General features: G+C 41.1%; 1 protein-coding gene across 1 annotated transcript in view; it reads right to left on the bottom strand.

Moving 5' to 3' along the window:
• MAP3K15 (mitogen-activated protein kinase kinase kinase 15) overlaps nt 1–27,922 on the bottom strand; it is a 148,575-nt gene that overhangs the window by 46,829 nt on the left and 73,824 nt on the right. The window contains 5 exon segments of the mRNA XM_060291968.1: nt 1,408–1,558; nt 4,500–4,659; nt 4,891–5,002; nt 9,566; nt 9,930–10,100. Of these exon segments, the coding sequence (XP_060147951.1) occupies nt 1,408–1,558; nt 4,500–4,659; nt 4,891–5,002; nt 9,566; nt 9,930–10,100 (595 nt within the window).

Below are 27,922 nucleotides of genomic sequence, written 5' to 3'. Positions count from 1 at the left end.
GCCCAGTGAGGACGTGGGAAGCTCTGGACTCCGCAGATCCTCTACGTGTACCTACTATGCAGCAACCCTGCTCTAGGACCGGTGGATACGGCGGCCCACAATCCCTTCCCTATGGGAGGTCTATGCTCTGATGGGGCAGATAGTATAACTAACAGATAAGGATATGCAGTAAGGTAATATACAGACCTCTGAAGAAAATAAGGCAGAATAATGGTGAGGAAGGGGTGGGGGACACTTCTTTAGACAGAGGGGCCAAGAAAGGCTTGCCTGAGGACGTCACAGAGAAGAAAGAGGAAGGCTACACTTTTTGAGAGAAATTAGGAAGTAAACTTGAGGATCCACAGGTAGGTACCCAAGTCTGCAAAAAATGCAAGAGGATGAAGAGTGAGGTGACAGTCCATCAGTCATATTTTATTTTGCTGGGGGAGAGGGAGGGAAGGAAGGAAGGAGAGAAGGACGGAGAGATGAAGAGGAACGGGGTGAAAAAGGGGGAGAGAGAGAGAGGGAGAATGAATTTCCAAAGCAAATAAAGCAACATGTTTATTGCTAAGCTGGGTAGAGATAACATGAGGGTCTGTTCCATTATTTTTTTTGTACCTTTCAGTAGGTTTGAAATATTTCATAATTCACAGAAGATTTAAAAACTTATTGCCCAGGCACAAAATCATTATCATAATCATTTCAAACAACATAATCTTTTATTCGATGTTTCATGAAATTCTGAACACTGAATGTTCACAAAATCTTATGACATAAACACGAAACACAATTATCTGAAGTTCAGTTTCTGGGATGCTTAGATGTCTTACTCATGACTCCTTATAAGATGATCATAAAATTGAAACAAAAACTCAATGAAAAGCTAAAAGCGGTTTTGCTTTTCAATGACGTTTTAAAAAGTAATTAGTGGCATTGGAGGCAAACCAAAGCTCAACAGGAAACAGCTGTGAATTCGAAAATTTTACTATTAGTGTTGCATTGTTGTGGAACCAAGTTTCTCCTTCTCAGCACTATGCACATTTTGGGGCTGGATAATTTTGTGTTGGGGGCAGGAGACTGTCCTGTGCATTGTGGGAGGTTTAGTGGCATCCTTGGCCTCCACCCCACTAGATGCCAGTAGCAACACCTTTCCCACAGTTGTGACAACCAGAATGTCTCCAGACGTTGCCAAACGGCCTCTGGGGGACAAAAATCACTCCTAGTTGAGAACCACTATTTTAGAGGATATAGCCAGCTTTTTCTAGTGAGTTGATCGCTCGCTGGCTGATTCTACGTAAGACTGATGGATCTCTTAACATTTTCAATTACTCTAAGGGTTTCTTCCTTTCAGAGTATTCAATAATTAGATAGTACCAACCCCAGTTTCTTTTTTTTTAATCTTAAAAAAATGGATTTAGCATCTCTTACTGGAAATCTGAGTCCATTAGTAACTTCATTTGTTGCCTCAAAAATTATATCTAACCAGAAGTTCAGCCGTTCTTGCCTGGGTGAATGTTCAATAATGGGTTTCTTGAAGCGCTGAATTAATAACAAGTTCTGAACTACTGATCACAGGTACCTGGAAAAATCATGAGCACCAATAAATTAATTCCCAAAGAAACGGAATTCAATTCTACTTCCTTTAAAAGAAGGTTCCCAAAAGCCTTATTTCTTAAATTCATAGTGTGTAGCAAGTGCTTCTTAATAATTTGGCAGCCACATACTTAATTAAAAGAAACCCAAAGGGGGCAAAATAAGCTTGTCCAACAAACATACAACAAGGCTTTTACGAACATTGGGCTAAACCTCAGTTTTGGTACATTGTGTTCAAAGAGACTGGCAAGCATTTGCTATCTTAATTAACAAGAGCAAGTGGTTTGAAGTTCAAAGCAACTGCAAAATGAAAAAATTTCAAACTCAGTGTCTTCTTTTCTAACTACCCTTTTTATTTTGAGGTAATTATAGATTTACATAGTTATAAGAAACAATACAGAGAGATCCCACGTGCCCTTGGTTTATCGCAATGGTAACATTATGTAAAATTCTAGAATAATATCACAATCAGGATACTGACATTGATACAGTCAAGACAGAAAATACTTCCATCCACAAGGATCCCTCAGGTTTCCCTTCTATAGCTACACCAACTTCCTTCGCATCCCCATCCCCTCTTTGACCTCTGGCAATCACTAATATTAAACTCAATGTACTTTCTGTTTAAAAAAATTAGATCTGACCTGGTAGATTTTGAATTTATAAGGTCTTCAATCTCACCACACCTTTACTATCTTTAGGCAAACTGAACTCTTTGAAAACACAGTTGCCAGGCAGTGGTGGTCACATCCTCTCTGGTAGTGAATGGGGTTGGTGGGGAGGTGTTTCTGCTGATAGTATCAGAGTATTATTTTGCCCTTTGAGGATAAGGTCTGGAGCTATCCTGGGAAGGCAGATCAGCTAGGCTCTGACTGACTTGCTTGGGTACTGTGTAGTAAAGGATTAATTCAGCAGGACTGGGTTGCCCAAGTATACATTCCAAAGAAAGGTCTGGCCCTTGAGTGGCTTCTGAGAGATCACTTCTAAGCCCTTGGGATATCCTGCCTGATAAGAGTCTCTGTCTACCTGGGGCCTTGCGCCAGGCCAGCTAGTTTACGCTAACAGTATGATTCATGGTGGGGACCCTGGGCCATGCTGTATCAGTGTGATCTCCAGAGAGGCTGGGGACTCAGTGACTAAGGTCGGCTACATGGGTGCTTCATGCCTACATAATTGACCCCCAATAAAAACCCTGGACACCAAGGCTTGGTGAGCTTCCCTGGGTGACAATAATTTGTACATGTTGTCATATATCATTGCTGGGAGAATTAAGCACTGTCCATGACTCCACTGGGAGAGGACAACTGGAAGCTTATGCCTGGTCTCTCCTGAGTTCTGCCCTACGTGCCTTTTGCCTTTGCTGCTTTTAATCTATATACTCTCACTGCAATAAACCATAACCATGAGTAGAACAGCTTTTCTGAGTTCTGTGAGTTCTTCTAGCAAATCGTGAACCTCAGGGTGGTCTTGAACCCACAACAATAGGTACCAACACTGTAAGTCACTCCAGGTTCTGATGTAATAGGAATGTATTCAAGCCTCAGGTCTCCTCTCCAGAGTCAGCTCTGTCTGGCTCAGATGCAACAATGCACCTTAAAATTAGAATTCTGCGAACAGCAGCCACTCCAGGAGGGCTGGAAGCTCAGCCTGCCTCTGTGTTCTCTCAGCCTCAGAAAACTTTCAAGAGGTTAATAGGGTTTTGGGGTCAAATTTATGTCCTCCAGATGGGAAAGAAATACAGTCAAACTAGATAGGAATGCTGAGATGCCTACCCCTGAGAGTCCAGATTGGCCCACTGAGCTGAGAAATAGAAGGGGACAGACGAATACGGATCGTTAAAAGTAAAAAATCTTAAATTATGTAAGTAATCCAGATGCATTTTATACAAATCAGAAAATAAGAGTTAAAAAAGCAGGTTACAAACTTCTTAATCTGCTACCTCCCTGAGACAGCCACCGTCAATATGTTGGAGCAAATCCATGACTCATCATTTTTTCATTATACAAATATCTACTGAGACTCTATTACGAAACTATAGCAATCAATAACATAACCACAACTCTAATGGAGCTTAACGTCTATTGGGAAGTCAGCTGTTGCCCAACCCTCCCAGACCCTCCTCTGAGTCACATATGAAACAGAGGTTTTTAATTAAAATGAGTCCATATAAAGCAGTAGCTCTCAAAGTGTGGTCCCCAGACTAAGGTCAGCTTGTAATTTCTAAATGCAAATTCTCAGGCCCCACCCTAGACCCTTTGAACCAGAAATCTGAAGGGTTAGGCCCAGCAATCTGTGTTTTAATCAACACAGGTGGTTCTGATAATGTCCAAGTCTGAGCACTGATATAGAAAAATATACCCTGCCTCTGGCTTTTCTTATTCAATGATAAACCATGAACACATTTCCATGTCTCCAAGTATTCCTTCTTGTACATTTTAATGGCTGTATAATGTGCTAACCTAGGGCCACTGCTGGGCCACCATTTTCTCGACCATATCTATAATTGGTGTTTCAGTTCCAGTTTTCATTTGTGATGAAAATCATTTTCTTGGTGTACTTTTAGCTTTACTATCTGCTTTCTCACAAATGCACAATATGTACTGATACCCAAGAACGTTCTGCTCTTGAGGACCTATGTGGTCTGAAAAGATTAATAGGGCTGAGAGTTTTGTCTTGGAGACAGCATGTAGGGATACATTGTGTGTGTGGGTGTCTGTCTGTCTGTCTTTCCCTCCCGTCACATAAAACCAAGCAAGGCCTCAAGAGTTGCTCTTTCTGCCCTAACTTTGCTTTAATGAAGAAGTCAGAAGGAAAAACGTAGCAATTGTTATTATTTTTGGCATTCACACCTTTTCCTCCTGGGGGAAACCTTTCAGAACAAGATCAGATATTGACATGGGTGATGAAAACACATAGACCTGACTCACCAGACTGGAGGTTTCAGTTTGAACAACCTCTCTGCTGCCTGGACAGCTTTCCCAACATCACTGGCCAACATGCTGACGTTGAAGATATGACCCACATCCCAGTAATCGTTCATTTTCTCCAAGCTCCCTTTTCTTCCCAACAAACTGTTCAGCCGGACACCTTAAGAATTTGAATTTTAGATAAAGTTATGAAAAGTCTTCCTAGTTTCCACCATATTATGGAAGCCTTTAGAGGAGAAAATGGGCATTTTATTTGGGCTACTGCCTCAGGTGTGCTATCATACAGTAACTGTTCCTTTTGAAATATAATGTTGGTCATTTGGACATAATTTTTAATGCTGAACTTGTGTTACCAAAGCATATCAACATCTGCAGTCATAAACAGCTTTACCTATCTTCCTAAGCTCCATGGAAGTTTCAAATTGCTGTCCAGCAACTATCAGCAAAACTGCAAGGTTGATTCCTGAATAAAGAGATGGCTGGAGCTCAAACCCTTGCAATACCTGTAATTACAGAACCATCAAATTCCTATTATATCATTTTATTATGGTAGAGGGAAAAAGTGCAAATACTAGCACAAACCAACCTTCTCATGAAAATTTGTACTACTCTAATTTATTGTTTCACAGCTCTCCTCCAGCCGCCCATGTTTACTAACAGCCACATGTAGCAGTCAGATAGCTTCTTAAAAATGTCATAATAGGGACTTCCCTGGTGGTCTAGTGGGTAAGACTCCACGCTCCCAATGCAGGGGGCCCGGGTGTGATCCCTGGTTGGGGAACTAGATCCTGCATGCTGCAACTAAGAAGCCCGCATCCCGCAACTAAAGATCTGGTGTGCCGCAACGAAGATACAGCACAGCCAAAATAAATAAATACATACATAAATATTTTTTAAAATGTCATAATAGCAACACAGAAACTAACACTGCAGAGTCTTAAAATCTTTCTTCAGAGGGTTTAGAGTTTTAAAATAAAAGCCATGATCATCGTATAAAGTAAGGAAACTATATTAAAGGGTACAAAAGAAATTTAAAACCTATTATAATTCTACTCCCAAAAGTAGAACACAATTTGATGTCCACATATCATTTTTAAAGTTATACTCCATTTGCACATTGAGCATTTTTTATTTCATGGAAATCACAACAGGTATAGGCTTTTTCTCTGCAGGCAGTCTGTTTGCTTATATCATGAAATGGAATTATTTTTTCATGTATGAAGCAGTACTGCCAAAATCCTGGATTGCAAAGAGCAGTGGCATATAAAGTGAGAGAAGGGGGCTTCCCTGGTGGCGCAATGGTTAAGAATCCACCAGCCAATACAGAGGACACAGGTTCGAGCCCTGGTCTGGGAAGATCCCACATGCCACAAAGCAACTAAGCCCGTGCACCACAACTACTGAGCCTGTGCTCTAGAGGCCGTGAGCCACAACTACTGAAGCCCGCGCACCACAACTACTGAAGCCCACGTGCCTAGAACCCATTCTCTGCAACAAGAGAAGCCACCGCAATGAGAAGCCCGCGCACCGCAACGAAGAGTAGCCCCCGCTTGCCACAACTAGAGAAAGCCCGTGTGCAACGAAGACCCAATGCAGCCAAAAATAAAATAAAATAAATAAATTTATTAAAAAAATAATAAAGTGAGAGAAGGGGCAGGGATCTATTACATTAGGATAAAAAACAAGATCCAAAACTGTGAATACCATTTTTATACCAAAAGGTTAACCATGCCATTTTTAATTCTCTTATTTATTCTTTTTTCTACGCATAAAAATTTTCTTTCTCTTCCATGAGTGAGTATGAACATCATGATCAGGAAAAAAAGAATTTGATCAATGAAGTAATGATGTAAAAATTTCTTTTTGTACACCAGGCCTGATTTTATCAGTCGTGTGACAATGGGAGGATCAAACACCAACAAAACATAAAATTGTGGAAGGGAGAACTTATCAGTTAAATCTGACCATAAATCATAAACTCAATTAAAACCTGATTTTACGAGCTTTGGGGCATGATACAAGTACCCTCAGAGGGACTAGAGGATATCAAGAAAGTCACTCCAACCCTAGTCAACAGAATTCCAATAAAATTGAAACCTCTCCCCCACTCCCCCGGGTATATCTTGGGAATTTTAAATTCCATATCCTACTGTATTTGATTTTTCTTTTACTATGAAAAGTTATCTGGGAAGAGGGCAGAGAGGGTGACTTCTCTGTGCTTCTTATTCACAAATGAAACAGGCCCAGCTTGGGGACAGACAAGTCTTGAACTCAGAGTCGGGACTGCAGTCCCAGGTTTGTGTCTGACCAGCCCCGCGACCTTGAACCAGCCCCTGCCTCTCTGAGCTGCATGTTGCACATCTCTGAGAGCAAGGTGACCCTCACGGTCTCACCGGAGCCATCATGCCCTGACCAGAAGACTCCGCTTTATCTGCTCCTGTATCCACTGCCACGACCTTCTCAAGTGCATGCAAAAGGCTCCTCTGACTTCCTTGAAGGAGCCACTGGCAGTAATTTCCTGACCTGGAGGTTCAATTCTTGGCCACGACGCTGGGAACACAGCTTCCTATTTTGGCTGTACCAAACTTTAATTTCCCTTCCTTTCCCTTCCCTTCAACACCCTGAGTGATTTCTCTTGAGCATACAGTGCACGGGTGCTACTGGGGATTAACTAAGAGTAAAACAAGGTCCCCGCCCTCTAAGAACCTATACCATGATGGAAGTGATAATATCTACACACAATTAGTGAAAATACTAATTTTTCACGAGTGTGGTAACCTAAAACCACACAAACCCAAGTCTAGAGGGACTCACAGAAGACAGAGAGGCTTGAGATGTGGCATGAAGATGGACAGAATTGTAACAATAGTGATTTAGAAAGGGAACCCCAGGCACAGAAAATGGCAGGAGAAGAGATGGGAGTTTGGGGAGCTCCTAAGGAACTTCAGTTTACTTGGACATATATCAGATAGTGGGAAACAGGGCTAGGGGCAGGTTGGAGAAAGTCTGCAAAGCGCCTAGAATGGGGATCTAAGAGTTTGAAGTTTTATTTAATAAGGAGTGGAGAGCCATTTTGGATCTTTGAGCTTTAGGAGGAGTAAGCTGTTAATCTATGAAGGACAGATTTTAGAGACACCAAGCAGAGAGCCTACTTGGGATACCATTAGAACATTCCTGGCAAGAGACTAAAAAAAAAAAAAAAAAATGGCGCCGATTTGGGGTGGTGGTGATGGGAAAGGATGGGTAGGGAGTGAGGGAAGGCTCACAGAAGGACTGGAATTGGGAACTGACTGTATGTGGAGATAAGTGAGTGAAAGTTATCAAACATTAACCAAAAGTGTATGCTTAGAAGGCTAAAGAATGGTTGTAAGAAAGCAAGACAATGGAAGCCATCCCTTGTGGAGAAGAGGAAACGACTTCAGCCTTAGACATGTTGAGTCTTAAATACCAGCACCATCTTGAGGTAGAACAGGTGGGCAAAGAGAGGGGTGATGTGGGGCCAAAGCTTAGGATAGAGGGTGGACTGGAGATCAACTAAAGGTTCCAAGGTGTGGGAGTGACTGGGATCACCAGGGGAAAGTAGAGATGGAGAGAAGAGGGAAGAGGACAAAGTCCAACGTGTATGGAAGGAAAACAAAGACGAGGCGGGAGAGGGGGAGAGGAAGCAGTTAGAATTAAATGAGAATTAAGTGAAATGAATTAAATGCAGCAGCGATACCACGAGCTCTGGTGATGGAGAGGGATGGTGTAGGCTGCTGGCTCTACCTTTACAATATATCCAGGTTCTGACACCTCATCATTTTCATCACTACTACCCTGGTTCAAGTCCCCATCAGCTCTTCTCTGAATTTCTGCAGTAGTCTCCTAACTGTTCCCTGCTTCTGCCCTCACCCATGTGATAGATTATTTAATAACCACAAAGCCCTCCCATCCCACTATGCACACACATTTGCCATGTCTCCCACCCACAGGCTGGAGTCTATTTCTCCACCCCTTTGAATCTGGGCTGACCATGTGATTCGCTCTGACCAAGAACATGTGGCAGAACTGACCCTGTGTGAGTTCCTGAGCCTTCAGAGGCTTTCTGGCTTCCACATCCACTCTCTGAGAATGCTGCCCACCAGGTAAGAAAGCTGGTCTACCAGGATTAGAACTACCCGTTAGAGAATGGAGGCTCACCACCAACAGCCAGCACCAGCTGTCACGTGTGTATGAGGCCATTTTAGACCTTCCAGCCCTGCTGATTCTCCAGATGACTACAACTTTAGGAGTGAGCACAGCACTTACGGAGTGGAACCACCAGAGGAACTGCCTGGGCAATCCACAGAATCATGAGAGATCATAAATCATTGTTTTAAGCCACTAAGTTTTGGAGATGCTTGGGGTTTTTTTTTTTTTTTGGTTTGTTTTTTTGGCCAAGCTGTGTGGCTTGCAGGATCTTAGTTACCCGACCAGGGACTGAACCCGGGGCTTTGGTAGTGAGAGTGCAGAGCCCTAACCACTGGACCGCCAGGGAATTCCCAGGAGATGCTTGTTATGCAGTAAATGATAGCTGACACACCCCCTAAAATGTATTCATAACAGTGAGAGTACTCTGGTTAAAATGCATGTCAGATCTTGTCACTCCTCTGCTCAGAATATTCCAGCACTGTATCATCTCACCCAGAGTAAAAGGGTCTTCTGCTCTCCCATTTCCTGCCACTCTTCCCCTTGCTCCTGCCTCACCATCCTTGAGCATGCTCAGCATGCTTCCTCCTCAGGGTTTTTGCCCTTGTTATCCCCTCCTTGTGGAACACAGTTATCTGCAAGGCTCATTCCCTCATCACCTCTACATCTTTATTCACCTTCACTGACCATCCTATATAAAACTGTAGACAACTCCCAGTCCTCCTTTCCCTCGTCCCTGATTAACTTTTCCCCCTCACCATCAGCTGACATCCTATATATTTTACTGTATTTGTTTGTCTGACTTTCCTTACCAGCAATGCAAGGTCCATGAGGGCATGGATTCGTATCTCCTGTGTCTTTATCCCCACCATCTAGAAAGTTTCTGGCATGCAGTAAACCCTCAAAAAACATTTGTTGAATAAATGAATGAATAAGTAATGAACGGCTCACTGAGAAGATAATGCTACGACGATGGTGGAACAAGGTTCTGGAAGGAGTAGCTGGGAAGGAGTGTGCTGAGCCTCCTCGCCCTGATAAATGAGTGAACTTGTGGAAAGAATGTCACCAGTAGAAAAGCCTGTTTCTAACGGTTTCCTTTTGGAAAAAGGAATCTGGAAATTCCCAGACCACATTTATGGCATTTTTTTCACTGCCAGCAAACAGGCAGACACACATATGTAGGGAAAAGACCTGAATCCTTAGCCTGTGCAATTCTATTCTTTGCAAAGAGGCACATGCTACTGACTAGGGCTGAGGGTTTACCACTCAATGGCGTTGTCTCGGCTGGCATCATCTTTGCAGTCCGAATCCAAGAAGATGTCCTTGTATATCCTCCCGCAGAGGCAGAACATGTCGGGGGCCGGGTGGTCACAGCTCTGCAGAACCTGGAGCATGACCTGCAGAGCCTTCTCACGATCGCCTGTGCTGTTTCTTCTGAAAGATTCATGTGATAAGACGACAAATGTCTGAATCAAGACACGGGAGTATATATGCATTCACTCTGTGAAAGGCTGGTGCTTTAGCAGGAAAAAGATCTAAATTATATTTCATTTTTCATATTTAAATGAAAGAACTGCTTAAGATCCACACCAGTAAGTCTCATTCAATCATACTCTGTCCTACCTGATCCTTCCTCTTTAAATTAGACCTAGACTGTAGATAAAAGCATATGCAGACCAATGTATTTGGAAAGACAGAAAAAAAATAATATGGCAGCCTCCTGTCATTGGATGGGAGAGTAAGGATTTCAGAAGCTAAGCCTGAATCATGAGGATGAGACAGTTTGACACAAGGTTCTTTTGGAAAAGCGGCAGGTCCCCAAATTCAGAAAGACAAGATGAATTTAGAAATGTATCCTGGCATTTCTTGACCTGAAATGCCTTGTCATCTTCAAACGGGAAGGACTCTAGTAATTCCTGTTATACCCATCGGAATACAAAATTATTTATATATTCATAAATCACAGTCTTCTTTATTATTTCATTATATGGTAAAATTTTCATTTTATGTACAGGAAATGGATTCCTTAGACAGTTGTTAAAAGAATTTTTTGCCACAAAATAACTTGAGTTTGCGGCTGTGAAATATTAACAGTGTTCCTGTGAAGGTTTGGAAGCACAGGTCCATCAGAAGTGAGGACTGATTAAATCAACTATGGCTAATGATATTCATATTCATATTATAATATAAAATATTAAACATTATAAAAAGAAATGAAACAACATCTATGTAATACTGCTGTGGAGAGATCTCCAGAATATCCTGTTAAGACAAGAAAGCAAGACGTTGAAAACTGTGCACAGAATGCTACCTTTTTATTAAGAAAAGGGGGGGATGTGAATAAACATATGCATCTGCTTTCATTCTTTCAAAATGGAAGATAAAACAAAAGGTAACAAAAATGGCTACTGATAGGTGGAGGGAAAAAACATGATGAAGGGGACAGGGACAGATAGAGGTTACACTTCTTGGAATTTGAAACTATTGATACATAAGATTTTTACATAATTATAAAAGAAAATGAAATAATTTTTAAAATGTTGCCTAAAGACACTGTTTGCCAATGAACATACCGTCTGAATTTGCAGCTGGGGCAAAACAAAACAAATGAACCTGTGCATCCGGTTGATGGCTTTACCCACAAAAGAGAGAAACTAATTTATCACATGGCTTAAAAACACAGCAATTCGACTGTATTTTCCTAAGAGGATATAACCTAAGGAAAAAAATATAAATGCAAAGAAATCTTAAAGTTTCCAGTAATCATACTGTTAGTGATAATACTAATACTGGTATTTTGAAAATGCTATATATTTACAGTATAGAATACAACAAACAATGATGTTAACTTAATATCATGAGGAACCAGATTTTTCAGCATAAGAGATACAAATACAAAATCACAGAAGTAAAAATCCTGTAGTCCTCAATTTGAATTGGGACATCAGTATGAATTCATGAGGTGGTTTCCCCAGCACTGTCTACCAAAAAGGCCAACTCAGTAGCAATGACAACCTCCAAGCCCTGACTGGGGTCTGTAAACATTATCTCTCACTAAAGAAACCAGGACTCCTTGAAAGAATCATTGATTCCAGATATGTCTAAGATGATCCTGGTACATCTTAACACACAAAGAAGCAAAGAAGCTACTAAACTCATATCAAAGACTCAGGAGCCGACCGGAATCAGTTTTTGGCCAAAGACGGGACAATTTGAGCATTAAGAAGAACAATAACTATAAAGCATTGAAACACATCAACTATCACTAAAATTATGAGTTCATAATGATCTTATAAAACCTCACTGGTCACTCTTGGAGGATGCTAACAAACGAATTCATTGTTTTTGAAAACTGATCAAGGCAAAATTAAGCATATAGCTTCCTTTTCCCATACAAACTGTACACCAGGGTAACCAAGTCACTGATGAGTGAAAATTTCTCTTTATAAAGTATTTGTGCTAATAACTCAGGAATTAATTATAAAATTCAAATATCACTATTTTACAACCCCTAATGAAATAACGGATCTAGGCAATGATCGCAAGGGCCACTAACATCACAAAAAGAGAAAAAACAGATAAAGTATACAATCAACTATTAAGTATTCTTTAAAAACAAATCAAACCGATCTAAATAGATATTTCTCCAAAGACATATGGATGGCCAAAAAGCACAGGAAAAGATGCTCAACATCACTAATTATTAGAGAAATGCGAATCAAAACTACAATGAGGTATCACCTCACACGTGTCAGAATGGCCATCATCAAGAAGTCTACAAACAAATGCTGGAGAGGGTGTGGAGAAAAGGGAACCCTCTTACACTGTTGGTGGGAATGTAAATTGGTATAGCCACTATGGAGAACAGTATGCAGGTTCCTTAAAAAACTAAAAATAGAGTTATCCTATGATCCTGCAATCCCACTCCTGGGCATATATCCGGAGAAAGCCGTAATTCAAAAAGATACATGCACCCCAATGTTCATTGCAGCACTATTTACAATAGCCAAGATGTGGAAGCAACCTAAATGTCCACTGACAGAGGAATGGATAAAGAAGATGTGGTACATATATATGATGGAATATTACTCAGCCAGAAAAAGAAATAATGCCATTTGCAGCAACATGGATGGACCTAGAGATTATCATACTAAGTGAAATAAGTCGGACAGAGAAAGACAAATATATGATATCGCTCATGTGTGGAATATAATTTTAAAAAATGATACAAACGAACTTATTTACAAAACAGAAGCAGACTTACAGATCTTGAAATCAACCTTATGGTTACCAAAGGGGAAACATGGGGCAGGGGGGGATAAATAAGCATTTGGGATTAACAAACACACACTACTATATATAAGATAGATAACCAACAAGGACTACTGTATAGCACAGGGAACTCTGCTCAATATTCTGTAGTAACCTATATGGGAAAAGAATCTGAAAAAGAGTGGATATATGTATAACTGAATCACTTTGCTGTACACCTGAAACTAACACAATATTGTAAATCAACTATACTCCAATATAAAATAAAAATTAAATTAAAAAAATCAAACCAGAATCTGAAATAAGCCTCCAGATTTAACTACCAACTTACGGGGATTGGTGGGGGGGGAGGGATTTACTAAATTACACCACAGGGATATGATCAGCAAAATCCAGAGATTTGGAAATTCTACAGGACAAATGGCTTCCCTAACAAATAAATTATAAGGAAAAGAAAAAATAAGAGAAGGAGAAAAGTTGATATGACTTAAGAGTCATATCAACCAAACGCAATGTGTACACTTTGCCTGGATCATGTCAAACCAAGCCACTATTAAAAAAAAAAAAAAAGAGAGAGAGAGACAGACAGACACACACACACACAATTTGGAAAATTTGAACACTGATATTAAGGAATTATTGTCAATTTTTAGGTATGATAACATAATCATGATTATGGTTTTTTTTGTGTGTGTGTGTGTGTGTTTTTTTTTTTGCGGCACGCGGGCCTCTCACCGCTGCGGCCTCTCCCGTTGCGGAGCACAGGCTCCGGACGCGCAGGCCCAGCGGCCATGGCTCACGGGCCCAGCCGCTCCGCGGTATGTGGGATCCTCCCGGACCAGGGCACGAACCCACATCCCCCGCATCCCCCGCATCGGCAGGTGGACTTCCAACCACTGCGCCACCAGGGAAGCCCATGATTATGTTTTACAAAAGTCCTTAACCTTTAGGGACACATACCGAAATATCTAGAGTTGAAATGGCATGTCTTTGTTTCATAATTAACCCAGTGTTGCAGTAGAGGGAGTGGGTAACAAAACTGGCTTGTGATGATAATTACTGAAGTGGATATGGGATAAACGGGGGTTTGTTATATTATTCCTTACTTTTGAATGTATTTGAAATTTATATAATAAAAAAAAGAAAAGGTACTCATCCTGACTCAACAATTCTACTTCTGGAATCTATAATATAGAAATAATTATACACACACACACACACACTCTCTCTCTCTCTCTCTCTCTCAAGAATTTTTGAACAAATGTTTATCATGGCATTGTTCAGAACTGAAAAACTGGAGACGATCCAAATGTCCATTAACGTAAGAGTGGTAAAATATATTTTGTAACAACCGAACTATGGAATATCATGCAACCCTTGCAAAGAGGCAAATCTGTATGAAATTATATAGAAGAACGTCCATAATAGTTCATGGGAAAAATAATTGCTGAACTAAATGAATAGCATGATCCCACTCTTTGCAGTAAACTCTATTTACATATCAGTTTATGTGCAGAGACAAAAGTCTGGAAGGATACACATTAAGTTGTTCAAAAAATCATTGTTGAGATTTGTACAAGGTGTTCTTGTGTTTATTTTACTAATAACTATTCTAATAAAGGGATTATTCTTTTTAATTTCTTGGCAATTGTACAACAGGCTCTTTTTTGCTTTCTTTCCTGAGGACCTGTACCTGAAAAGACTACTACGTCATCCAAGAAGACAGATTAGTACCTGAAACAGCCTTTCTCAACTGGGGTCCTGCTAGAGAATCAAGCCCTAGAGAAAACTGATTATTTGAGTGACTATTTTCTCCATTCTCCCAAGGATGGTACACAGCTAGCCCCATTAAGGATGAATAAGAGAGCTCATTCAATTGATACAATGAAGGCCTTAGGGCATTAGGGCTTAATTCTCTTGCAGAACCCAACCTGGGCTGAGAAGGGCTAATCCAGACACTCGGCATCCTTCTGGAAGCCTGCAATAATTAAGCCTCTATTTCAACTCAGACTTTTTCTATTTTCTACCTTGGTCTTGTTCTAATACATTGGATCCTTCCTCTCTTTGGCCACAGAATCCAACTTCACCAGCCTACGAACAACACCTGTTGATAAACAGCTCACCCATGATGTTCTTTAATTTTTAAAAGTCAACAGCTACCAACTCAGCTCAAATTTACTAAAGCATTTAAATAATTTCTAGAGTCTGTGGCGAGAAAATGAAGAAGATTAAAACTTTAATGAGGTACAAAATTTCTATACCTGTTATGAGCCAACTTTTGAGGTGCGAAATATTCAGAATTCTGAAAAGATGTACTTAACTCTTTTAAATGCTTAATTATTGATCTGAGTTCAGGTTTGTTTGATTTTCTTTAGACCAATTACATCAAGATTTCCCCTGAATTTTTTCATTAACTTGAAACTTACTCTTGTTACTCAAAATAAAAGGTCTTTTGAGGATAAACAAAACAAAAAATCAAACATTTGCAAAGAGTGAAAAGCAAAGGATTTTCAGCTTAATAGCCACTTTGAGACAGGTGCTAAATAGCTAATCCCTTTAGTGGTTAATAATCAGTTTTCAGATCTGCTTATAATTTTCAGATCCCAAAGTATCCAAGAACAAGCCTACAGATAAATACTCCTGTGTGTAATTACTCCAGCCACATCCGTTTCTGATAATAAGGGCATTTCACAATTTAAGAGAGGAAGTTAACTAAGACAGTGGGGTCTCAACCTTGCCTGCGTATTAGAATGACCTGGGGAGCTTTAAAAACCTTGGTGTCCAGGCTGTACCTCAGACCAATTAAATTAATCTCCAGAGATGGGATTCAGGCATCAGTGTCTAATCCTGGACATTCTGATTCAGTAGGTCTGCATCATTGCTAAAACCACTGATCAATTCTCAGCCCTTCTCTTCTCTGACCTAGCAACAGCATTCGACAGTTGAGCACTCCATCCTCCTTGGACCACCTCCTTTATTCAGCTTGCAGGATACCATACTTTCCTGGTTTTCCTTCTACTTCAGTCTAATTTCCTGGTTCCTAGCCACCCCTCTGATCTTTCAACACTGGAGTGTCCCCAGACACAAGGCTTGGACTTTTCCTCTTCATGAGAAACTACATCAGATCCCTTGGTGATATCATCCAGTATCATGATTTTTCAAACCATCTATATTCTGATGACACCCGCATTTCTATCTGCAGCCTAGAGTGCTCCCCTAAACTCCAGACTTACATATCCACTGCCTTCTTGGCATCTCGCTTGCATGTCTAATACCTCGAACTTAACATGTCCAAAATGAAACTCTTGACTGTCCTGTCAAACCTATTCTTCTCACAGTCTTTTCCATCTTATTAATAATGGCCAATCCATTCTTCCCATTATTCATGCCAAAAACTTTGGAGTCATGCTTCATTCCTCTAACACCCTTTGTTCAATCAACAAAACCTGTTGGCTTTTATTTTAAACCATATCCAAAACTGGCCTATTCCTCATGAAATCCACAAGGACCACCCTGGTCCAAGTCACCACCATTTTCTGCGTCCACCCTTGCCCTTCTATAATCTATTTTCAACACAGCAGTCCAAGTGATCCTGCTAAACTCTAAGTCAGATCATGTCTCTCAAAACTCTCCACACAAATCATATATGTGATAAGAGGTTAACATCCCAAATATATAAAGAACCCATACAACTCAACAGCAAGAAAAAAGAACCTCAAAATCTGATTTAAAAATGGGCGGAGGATCTAACAAACATTTTTACAAAGAAGGCATGCAGACAGCTAACAGGTACATGAAAAGATGCTCAACATCATTAGTCATCAGGGAAATACAAAAACAATGTGATATTACCTCACACCTGTTAGAATGCCTATCATCAAAAAGACAAGAGACAACAAGTATTAATGAGGATATGGAGAAGAGGGAAATCTTGTGTACTGTTGGTGGGAATATAAATTGGTACAGCCATTATGGAAAACAGTATGGAGGTTCCCCCAAAATTAAAAATAGAACTACCCTATGATCCAACAATTCCACTTCTGGGCATTTATCCAAAGGAAACAAAAATACTAATTCAAAAAGATATCCACACCCCCATGTTCATTGCAGCATTATTTACAATAGCCAAGACATGGAAAAACCTAAGTGTCCATAGATAGATAAATTGGATAAAGAAAATGCAGTGTGTGTGTGTGTGTGTGTGTGTGTGTGTGTGTACACACACACACACATGTTCACAATGAACTATTATTCAGCTATAAAAAAGAAAGGAATCTTGTCATTTGCAACAACATGGATGGACCATGAGGGCATCATGCTAAGTGAAGTAAGCCGGATAGAGTAGAGAAAGGAAAATACTGTATAATCTCACTTATATGTGGAAGCTAAAAACAAAAACAAAACTGAATTCACAGGTATAAAGAAAAGACTGGTGTGCCAGAGGGAGGGGGTGGGAGGTGGGCAAAATGGGTGAAGTGGGTCAAGAGTACAAACTTCCAATTATAAAATAAATAAGTCTTGGGGACGAAATGTACAGCATGATGATTATAACTAATAATACTGTATTTGTACATTTGCAAATTGTTGAGAGATCGTAAAAGTTCTCATGAGAAAAAATTTTTTCAACTATGTGAGGTGATGTATGCTAACTAGAATTACAATATATACATATACTGAATCATTATGCTGTACACCTGAAACTAATATTAAATATTATATGCCAATTACACCTCAAAAAAAAATCCCTCCAGTGGCTCCCATCTCAGAGCAAATGCCAATTCTCTTATAATGCACTACAAGGTTCAAGGTTCTATAAGATACGGTTTCTAGTTATTTCTCCAACCTCATCTCTTCTTTTTTTTTTTTTTTTTTGCGGTACGTGGGGCTCTCACTGTTGTGGTCTCTCCCGTTGCGAAGCACATGCTCCGGACGCGCAGGCTCAGCGGCCATGGCTCACGGGCCCAGCTGCTCCGCGGCGTGTGGGATCTTCCCGGACCGGGGAACGAACGCGTGTCCCCTGCATCGGCAGGCAGACCCTCAACCACTGCGCCACCAGGGAAGCCCCCAACCTCATCTCTTAACATCCACCCCTCTCCCCGCACCATCAGCTACTCTGCTCCAGCTGCACAAGCCGCTCTGATGTTTCACGTGCTGATCCCTCTACCTGGAATGCTCTTCCCCCACGTTTACATGGTATGTTCCTTCATCTCTTTTTGATCTTTTCTCCAAGTTACTCTCTAGTAAGTGAGGTCATTTCTGAGCATTCAACTTATAATCGCAATCTCCCTGTCCCACTAGCCTTCCTTATCACCCTAACCCGTTTTAATAATTGTACTAATTTTTAAATTATCTCTCCGCATTTGAGAATATAAGCTCTAAGATGGAAGGATTTTGTTGTCTGGTCTGTTTTCTGCTGTGCCCCAGTGCTTAGAACTGAATCTGCTCAAAAAAAAAAAAGTCTATTAAATGAATGACAAACTGAGCAGGACTAAATGTACTGACATGGAAAGATCTCCAAGCACTGATTGCTAAGTGAACAAAGAAAATAACAAAACATATCCTGTATGGTCTTGTATTTGAAAAACCCTGCAGTATGACATAGTTTAATAGTATGTAAACGCACACATAATTGTCTGAAAGGACATACACCAAACTGACAAGAGAGGTTACTTCTGGAATATGAGTGGGATCAGAGATTAGAGTTACAAGGCACAACTACTTCAAATGTCTTTTTCTTCGATTTTTCACGAGAATATATAAACATATTCATATATTATTTACACAATAAAATGCACAGAGTAAAAACAGAATACTGGACTGGGAATCATATAAAGCTAGATTCTGGTTATTTTCACACAGGTACTACCCATCTGAATTTGGAGCAAGTTACTTGCCCTTTCTGTGCCCCAGTTCTTCACTTGGAAAGTATGTTTGACTTTGCTTACCTCACAAGGTTACTGTGAGCTACAGGTCTGCCAGAGCACTGATCTGTCACTAACCATCCTGTCTGCCTATCCATCTTTTCTATACTGTGTGTCTACGAGACAAAGTTCATAAGGTGGGAGAGAGAGTTCCAAAAAAACCTTTCTTCTAAGCCAGCCCTAAGAATTAACAAGCAAAAGGTCTCATTAGGCCAGTGTCCTTCCTAAAACAAACTGTTTCTTAGGTTGCCCATCAAAAACCTTTTAAGAGACTTCCGCTTCCAATTAGGATGAAGAAGAATGTGAAAGGCCTTCAACTCCTTTGGTAACAATAAAAATCCAGACAATACAAAAATTATACTGAATGGAAGGAAGAACTTCCTTGATTAAATGAATTCTAGAGAAAAATGAACCTTTCAGAGGTGAGCAGAGAGCCACGATAGTTTCCATATTTGGGTGCCTTGTCTAGGTACTAATGAATGGAAGAGAGAGCCTTTCATAGAGAAACTTCACAAGGACAAGGAGAAAACCAGCCAAGCTTTGAACAATATTATGGGTTGATGGGACGGAATGGGATCTGGAAGGGTCCTCAAGCAAACACAGATCACTTAGTATAATAATTCTCTTGCCTCACACCCACCCCCTGAATTTTGCCAAGGAAACCACAGTGAAGGAAAGGCTCAGAAGTAGAAGGATACAACACAAATTGTCACGGAACTCAGATTTGGGGCCCTGCGAAAACTGAACCTAAAGATTTCAGAAATATCAGCAAAAACCTCCTCTGCTCAAATATTGACAGGATCAAAAAGGCAGCAGAGGGGCAAGAGGTTGGGGTTTGGGCTAATCACAAGTAAACTAAGTCTAACTAAAAGGAGGGCCCAGGAGGATCTTCAAGACTGCGGAGGAGTAAGACGTGGAGATCACCTTCCTCCCCACAAATACTCAGAAACACATCGACATGTGGAACAACTCCTACAGAACACCTACTGAACGCTGGCAGAAGACCTCAGACCTCCCAAAAGGCAAGAAACTCCCCAAGTACCTGGGTAGGGCAAAAGAAAAACGAATAAACAGAGACAGAAGAATAGGGCCGGTACCTGCACCAGTGGGAGGGAGCTGTGAAGGAGGAAAAGTTTCCACACACTAGGAAGCCCCTTCGCGGGCGGAGACTGCGGGTGGCGGAGTGGGGGAGCTTCGGTGCCGCGGAGGACTGCACAGCAACAGGGGTGCGGAGGGCAAAGCAGGGAGATTCCGGCACAGAGCGTCGGTGCCGACCGGCACTCACCAGCCCGAGAGGCTTGTCTGCTCACCCGCCGGGGCGGGCGGGGGCTGGGAGCTGAGGCTCGGGCTTCGGTCGGAGCGCAGGGAGAGGACTGGGGTTGGCGGCGTGAACACAGCCTGCAGGGGGTTAGTGCGCCACGGCTGGCCGGGAGGGAGTCCGGGAAAAAGTCTGGAGCTGCCGAAGAGGCAAGAGACTTTTTCTTGCCTTTGTTTCCTGGTGCGTGAGGAGAGGGGATTCAGAGCGCCGCTTAAAGGAGCTCCAGAGACGGGCGCGAGCCACGGCTGCCAGCACGGACCCCAGAGACGGGCTTGAGACGAAAGGCTGCTGCTGCCGCTACCAAGAAGCCTGTGTGCGAGCACAGCTCACTCTCCACACCTCCCCTCCCGGGAGCCTGTGCAGCCCGCCACTGCCAGGGTCCCATGATCCAGGGACAACTTCCCTGGGAGAAGGCACGGCGCGCCTCAGGTTGGTGCAACGTCACGTCGGCCTCTGCCGCCGCAGGCTCGCCCCGCATCCGTACCCCTCCCTCCCCCCAGCCTGAGTGAGCCAGAGCCCCCGAATCCACTGCTGCTTTAACCCCGTCCTGTCTGAGCGAAGAACAGACGCCCTCAGGCGACCTACACGCAGAGGCGGGGCCAAATCCAAAGCTGAACCCCGGGAGCTGTGCAAACAAAGACAAAGGGAAATCTCTCCCAGCAGACTCAGGAGCAGCGGATTAAAGCTCCACAATCAACTTGATGTACCCTGCATCTGTGGAATACCTGAATAGACAACGAATCATCCCAAACTGAGGAGGTGGACTTTGGGAACAACGATATATATATATTTTTCCCTTTTTCTCTTTTTGTGAGTGTGTATGTGTATGATTCTGTGTGTGATTTTGTCTGTATAGCTTTGCTTTTACCATCTGTCCTAGGGTTCTGTCTTTTTTTTTCACTTAAAAATTTTTTTCTTAATAATTATTTTTTATTTTAATAACTTTATTTTATCTTCTTCTTTCTTCCTTTTTTTTCTCCCTTTAATTCTGAGCCGTGTGGAGGTCAGGCTCTTGGTGCTCCAGACAAGTGTCAGGGCTGTGCCACTGAGGTGGGAGAGCTGAGTTCAGGACACTGGTCCACAAGAGACCTCCCAGCTCCATGTAATATCAAACGGTGAAAATCTCCCAGAGATTTCCATCTAAACACCAAGACCCAGCTTCACACAACGAACAGCAAGCTACAGTGCTGGACACCCTATGCCAAACAACTAGCAAGACAGGAACACAACCCCATCCATTAGCAGAGAGGCTGCCTAAAATCATAATAAGGCCACAGACACACCAAAACACACCACCAGATGTGGACCTGCCCAGCAGAAAGACAAGATCCAGCCTCATCCACCAGAACACAGGCACTAGTCCCCTCCACCAGGACCCTACACAACCCACTGAACCAACCTTAGCCACTGGGGACAGTCACCAAAAACAATGGGAACTACGAACCTGCAGACTGCGAAAAGGAGACCCCAAACCACAGCAGTGAAGCAAAATGAGAAGACAGAGAAACACACAGCAGATGAAGGAGCAATGCAAAAATCCACCAGACCTAACAAATGAAGAGGAAATAGGCAGTCTACGTGAAAAAGAAATCAGAATAATGAGTGTAAAGATGATCCAAAATCTTGGAAACAGAATGGAGAAAATACAAGAAACGTTTAACAAGGATCTAGAAGAACGAAAAAGCAAACAAACAGTGATGAACAACACAATAAATGAAATTAAAAATTCTCTAGAAGGGATCAATAGTAGAATAACTGAGGCAGAAGAATGGATAAGTGACCTGGAAGATAAAATAGTAGAAATAACTACTGCAGAGCAGAATAAAGAAAAAAGAATGAAAAGAATTGAGGACAGTCTCAGAGACCTCTGGGACAACATTAAACGCACCAACATTCGAATTATAGGGGTCCCAGAAGAAGAAGAGAAAAAGAAAGGGACTGAGAAAATATTTGAAGAGATTATAGTTGGAAACTTCCCTAATATGGGAAAGGAAATAGTTAAATCAAGTCCAGGAAGCACAGAGAGTCCCATACAGGATAAATCCAAGGAGAAACACGCCAAGACACACATTAATCAAACTGTCAAAAATTAAATACAAAGAAAAAATATTAAAAGCAGCAAGGGAAAAACAACAAATAACACATAAGGGAATCCCCATAAGATTAACAGCTGATCTTTCAGCAGAAACTCTACAAGCCAGAAAGGAGTGGCAGGACATATTTAAAGTGATGAAGGAGAAAAACCTGCAACCAAGATTACTCTAGCCAGCAAGGATCTCATTCAGATTTGATGGAGAAATTAAAACCTTTACAGACAAGCAAAAGCTGAGAGAGTTCAGCACCACCAAACCAGCTTTACAACAAATGCTAAAGGATCTTCTCTAGGCAAGAAACACAAGAGAAGGAAAAGACCTACAACAACAAACCCAAAACAATTAAGAAAATGGGAATAGGAACATACATATCAATAATTACTGTAAACGTAAATGGATTAAATGCTCCAACCAAAGACATAGATTGGCTGAATGGATACAAAAACAAGACCCATATTTATGCTGTCTACAAGAGACCCACTTCAAACCCCAAAGTTAGCAGAAGTAAAGAAATCATAAAGATCAGATCAGAAATAAATGAAAAACAAATGAAGGAAATGATAGCAAAGATTAATAAAACTAAAAGCTGGTTCTTTGAGATGATAAACAAAATTGATAAACCATTAGCCAGACTTATCAAAAAAAAGGGAGAAGACTCAAATCAATAGAATTAGAAACGAAAAAGGAGAAGTAACAACTGACACTGTAGAAATACAAAGGATCATGAGAGATTACTACAAGCAGCTATACGCCAATAAAATGGACAACCTGGAAGAAATGGACAAATTCCTAGAAATGCGGAACGTTCCAAGACTGAACCAGGAATAAATAGAAAATATGAACAGACCAATCACAAGCACTGAAATTGAAACTGTGATTAAAAATCTTCCAACAAACAAAAGCCCAGGACCCGACGGCTTCACAGGCGAATTCTATGAAACATTTAGAGAAGAGCTAACACCTATCCTTCTCAAACTCTTTTAAAATATAGCAGAGGGAGGAACACTCCCAAACTCATTCTACCAGGCCACCATCACTCTGATACCAAAACCAGACAAAGATGTCACAAAGAAAGAAAACTACAGGCCAATATCACTGATGAACATAGATGCAAAAATCCTCAACAAAATACTAGCAAACAGAATCCAACAGCACATTAAAAGGATCATACACTATGATCAAGTGGGGTTTATCCCAGGAGTGCAAGGATTCTTCAACATATGCAAATCAAACAACGTGATACACCATATTAACAAATTGAAGGAGAAAAACCATATGATCATCTCAATAGATGCAGAAAAAGCTTTTGACAAAATTCAGCACCCATTTATGATAAAAACCCTTCAGAAAGTAGGCACAGAGGGAACTTTCCTCAACATAATAAAGGCCATATATGACAAAGCCACAGCAAACATCGTCCTCAATGGTGAAAAACTGAAACCATTTCCACTAAGATCAGGAACAAGACAAGGCTACCCACTCTCACCAGTATTATTCAACATAGTTTTGCAAGTTTTAGCCACAGCAATCAGAGAAGAAAAAGAAATAAAAGGAATTCAAATTGGAAAAGAAGAAGTAAAGCTGTCACTGTTTGCAGATGACACGATACTACACATAGAGAATCCTAAAAATGCTACTAGGAAACTACTAGAGCTAATCAATGAATTTGGTAAAGTAGCAGGATACAAAGTTAATGCACAGAAATCTCTGGCATTCCTACACACTAATGATGAGAAATCTGAAAGTGAAATTAAGAAAACACTCCCATTTACCACTGCAACAAAAAGAATAAAGTATCTAGGAATAAACTTACCTAAGGAGACAAAAGACCTGTATGCATAAAATTATGACACTGATGAAAGAAATTAAAGATGATACAAATAGATGGAGAGATATACCATGTTCTTGGATTGGAAGAATCAACACTGTGAAAATGACTCTACTACCCAAAACAATCTACAGATTCAATGCAATCCCTGTCAAACTACCAATGGCATTTTTCACAGAACTAGAACAAAAAAAATTCACAATTTGTATGGAAACACAAAAGACCCCGAATAGCCAAAGCAATCTTGAGAAAGAAAAACAGAGCTAGAGGAATCTGGCTCCCTGACTTCAGACTATACTACAAAGCTACAGTAATGAAGACAGCATGATACTGGCACAGAAACAGAAATATACATCAATGGAACAGGCTAGAAAGCCCAGAGATAAACCCACGCACATATGGTCACCTTATCTTTGATAAAGGAGGCAAGAATATACAATGGAGAAAAGACAGCCTCTTCAATAAGTGGTGCTGGGAAAACTGGACAGCTACATGTAAAAGAACGAAATTAGAACACTCCCTAACACCATGCACAAAAATAAAGTCAAAATGGATTAAAGACCTAAATGTAAGGCCAGACACCATCAAACTCTTAGTGGAAAACATAGGCAGAACACTATGACATAAATCACAGCAAGATCCTTTTTGACCCACCTCCTAGAGAAATGGAAATAAAAACAAAAATAAACAAATGGGTCCTAATGAAACTTGAAAGCTTTTACACAGCAAAGGAAAGCATAAACAAGACCAAAAGACAATGGGAGAAAATATTTGCAAATGAAGCAACTGACAAAGGATTAATCTCCAAAATTTACAAGCAGCTCATGGAGCTCAATATCAAAAACACAACCCAATCCAAAAATGGGCAGAAGACCTAAACAGACATTTCTCCAAAGAAGATATACAGATTGCCAACAAACACATGAAAGAATGCTCAACATCATTAATCATTAGAGAAATGCAAATCAAAACAACAATGAGATATCCTCTCACACTGGTCAGAATGGCCATCATCAAAAAATCTACAAACAATAAATGCTGGAGAGGGTGTGGAGAAAAGGGAACCCTCTTGCACTGTTGGTGGGAATGTAAATTGATATAGTCACCATGGAGACCAGTATGGAGGTTCCTTAAGAAACTACAAATAGAACTACCATACGACCCAGCAATCCCACTACTGGGCATATACCCTGAGAAAACCATAATTCAAAAAGAGTCATGTACCACAATGTTCACTGCAGCTCTATTTACAACAGTCAGGACATGGAAGCAACCTAAATGCCCATCAACAGATGAATGGATAAAGAAGATGTGGCACATATATACAATGGAATATTACTCAGCCATAAAAAGGAATGAAACTGGGTTATTTGTAGTGAGGTGGATGGACCTAGAGTCTGTCATACAGAGTGAAGTAAGTCAGAAAGAGAAAAACAAATACCGTATGCTAACACATATATATGGAACCTAAGGAAAAAAATGGTCATGAAGAACTTAGGGGCAAGACGGGAATAAAGACGCAGACCTACTAGAGAATGGACTTGAGCATATGGGGGGAGGGAAGGGTAAGCTGGGACAAAGTGAGAGAGTGGCATGGACATATATACGCTACCAAACGTAAAATAGCTAGCTAGTGGGAAGCAGCTGCATAGCACAGGGAGGTCAGCTCGGTGCTGTGTGACCACCTAGAGGGGTGGGATAGGGAGGGTGGGAGGGAGGGAGGCACAAGAGGGAAGAGATATGGGGACATATGATATATGTATAACTGATTCACTTTGTTATAAAGCAGAAACTAACACACCATTGTAAAGCAATTATACTCCAATAAAGATGTTTAAAAAAAAGAAGAAAGGAGGGTCCATTCCCAACCCAGCTATCCTTTAGGAGAAATATGAAAAAAATCAGTCATACATGCTCATTGCCATACCTAAGAAAGGGCTCAGATATTCAGGATAACAAACAAAACAAACTGAAATTATACTTCAGTCTCCACTGTTCTTGTAGATAAAATGTCCAGAATACAGTAAAATTTTGAGATATGCATAGAGGCAAGAAAATGTGGCCCATGATCAACATAAAACAAGCAGAAGAACCAGATTCAGAAATGACTATTACTGAATTTAGCAGAAAAGAACTTTAAAACTATTGTAAATATACTGTTTCTATAAATATAATGTATGTGTATGTGTATTTTGTAAGAGAAATGGAAACTCTCAAAAAACAAATGAAGTTCTAGAACTGAAAAATTCAAAAATACAAAAAAAAATCACTGAGTGGGCATAACATCAGATTTGGACACTACAAAAGAAAGGATCAGTGAACTGAAATACAGGACAATCGAAATTATCCAAATGGGGCTGGATGGTGAGGCAAAGTGACTAAGAAAGAGCAAAAGAGAACTTCTGGAGATAAACCATTCTATATCTTGACTGTGGTGGTGTAACTTGGGTATATCTATTTGGCCAAAGTCATAAAATTGCACACTTCAAATGGGTGCATTTTATTGTATGCATCAATAAGTTATACCTTAATAAAGTTGACTTAAAAATACATAGAGGGGCTTCCCTGGTGGCACAGTGGTTGAGAGTCCACATGCCAACACAGGGGACACGGGTTCGAATACTGGGCTGGGAAGATCCCACATGTTGCGGAGCAACTAAGCCCGCATGCCACAACTACTGAGCCTGAGCTCTAGAGCCCATGAGCCACAACTACTGAAGCCCGTGTGCCTAGAGCCTGTGTTCCACAACAAGAGAAACCACTGCAATGAGAAGCCCGCAAAGTCTGCGCACTGCAGAGAAGAGTGGCCCCCCCACTCGCTGCAATTAGAGAAAGCAAAGACGCAGCAACAAAGACCCAGTGCAGCCAAAAATAAATAAAAAAAATAAATTTATATAAAAAATACATAGAAACTGAGTAGTGTTTCTGAAAGTTGTGTCCTGCAGGCCAATCACTGGTCTGTTTGCCCTGAGATACACTCCTCTTTACCCTGCTCTGCTCTCCATCACAGGGGTGCTGACTCCTCTAGGCTGCTTCCCAGGCTCCCAAGTCAGCTGATTACCAGCAATGAGCAGCCAGTAGGAGGCACTGGTGGACGAGTAGTTGGAGGAGGGGAGGAAGCCGGGGCACTTTCTCCCTCTTCTTGTGTTTTGTATGGTGGCTTTAGCAACCAGCTGCATCTCTTCTTTACACCTAGCTCCCAACATGCTGACTCACAATAGTTCCAGGTGATCCTGGCCCCTGGGTTCTGGTAAAATCACCTCTCTCCTGTGTCCCTCCAGCCAAGGGACAGATGGTAGCTGCTTCCTGCTGATGCTAATTTCTGAGCCACCTCAGTTCCCTGTTTGCCTTCACAGCTCTTCCATCACTTGTGTAACCAGTTTCCTGCATTATGTTTCCTCTATTTTAAATACTTAGAGTAGTTTCTGTTTCCTGATTGGATATTGACAGATACACACTTGCTGCAAGAAAGCAGATGCCCTACTCCAGCCAGATGCCTCATATTTACATAAGGAGAAGGAACGGTTAGAGGCAATCTGTGTTTTAGTGTGAGCAATGCCCAGAGCCAGAGAAACATATGAACCAGAAGGGTTGTTTTCATGCCCTACAAATAGGACCTAGTTATGTATCAGGGCAGAACCACTATTAAATCATCCCACCCTTGCTCCCACCATCCCAACCTTTCTCAGTTTCCTGGGACCACAAAATGGTATCTGTGAAGATTACTCTCCATAGTGTGGGCTGGCAGGCCCTGATGTGGAGCTGGGCATTTCTCAGGCTGGCTTTCCCATTCTCACAAAGGCAACAGGAGCTGAAGAGTGTTC

This window comes from Globicephala melas, chromosome X (assembly GCF_963455315.2).
Source record: "Globicephala melas chromosome X, mGloMel1.2, whole genome shotgun sequence".
Classification (NCBI taxonomy): domain Eukaryota; kingdom Metazoa; phylum Chordata; class Mammalia; order Artiodactyla; family Delphinidae; genus Globicephala; species Globicephala melas.
This window is presented reverse-complemented; position numbering and strand designations above follow the sequence as displayed.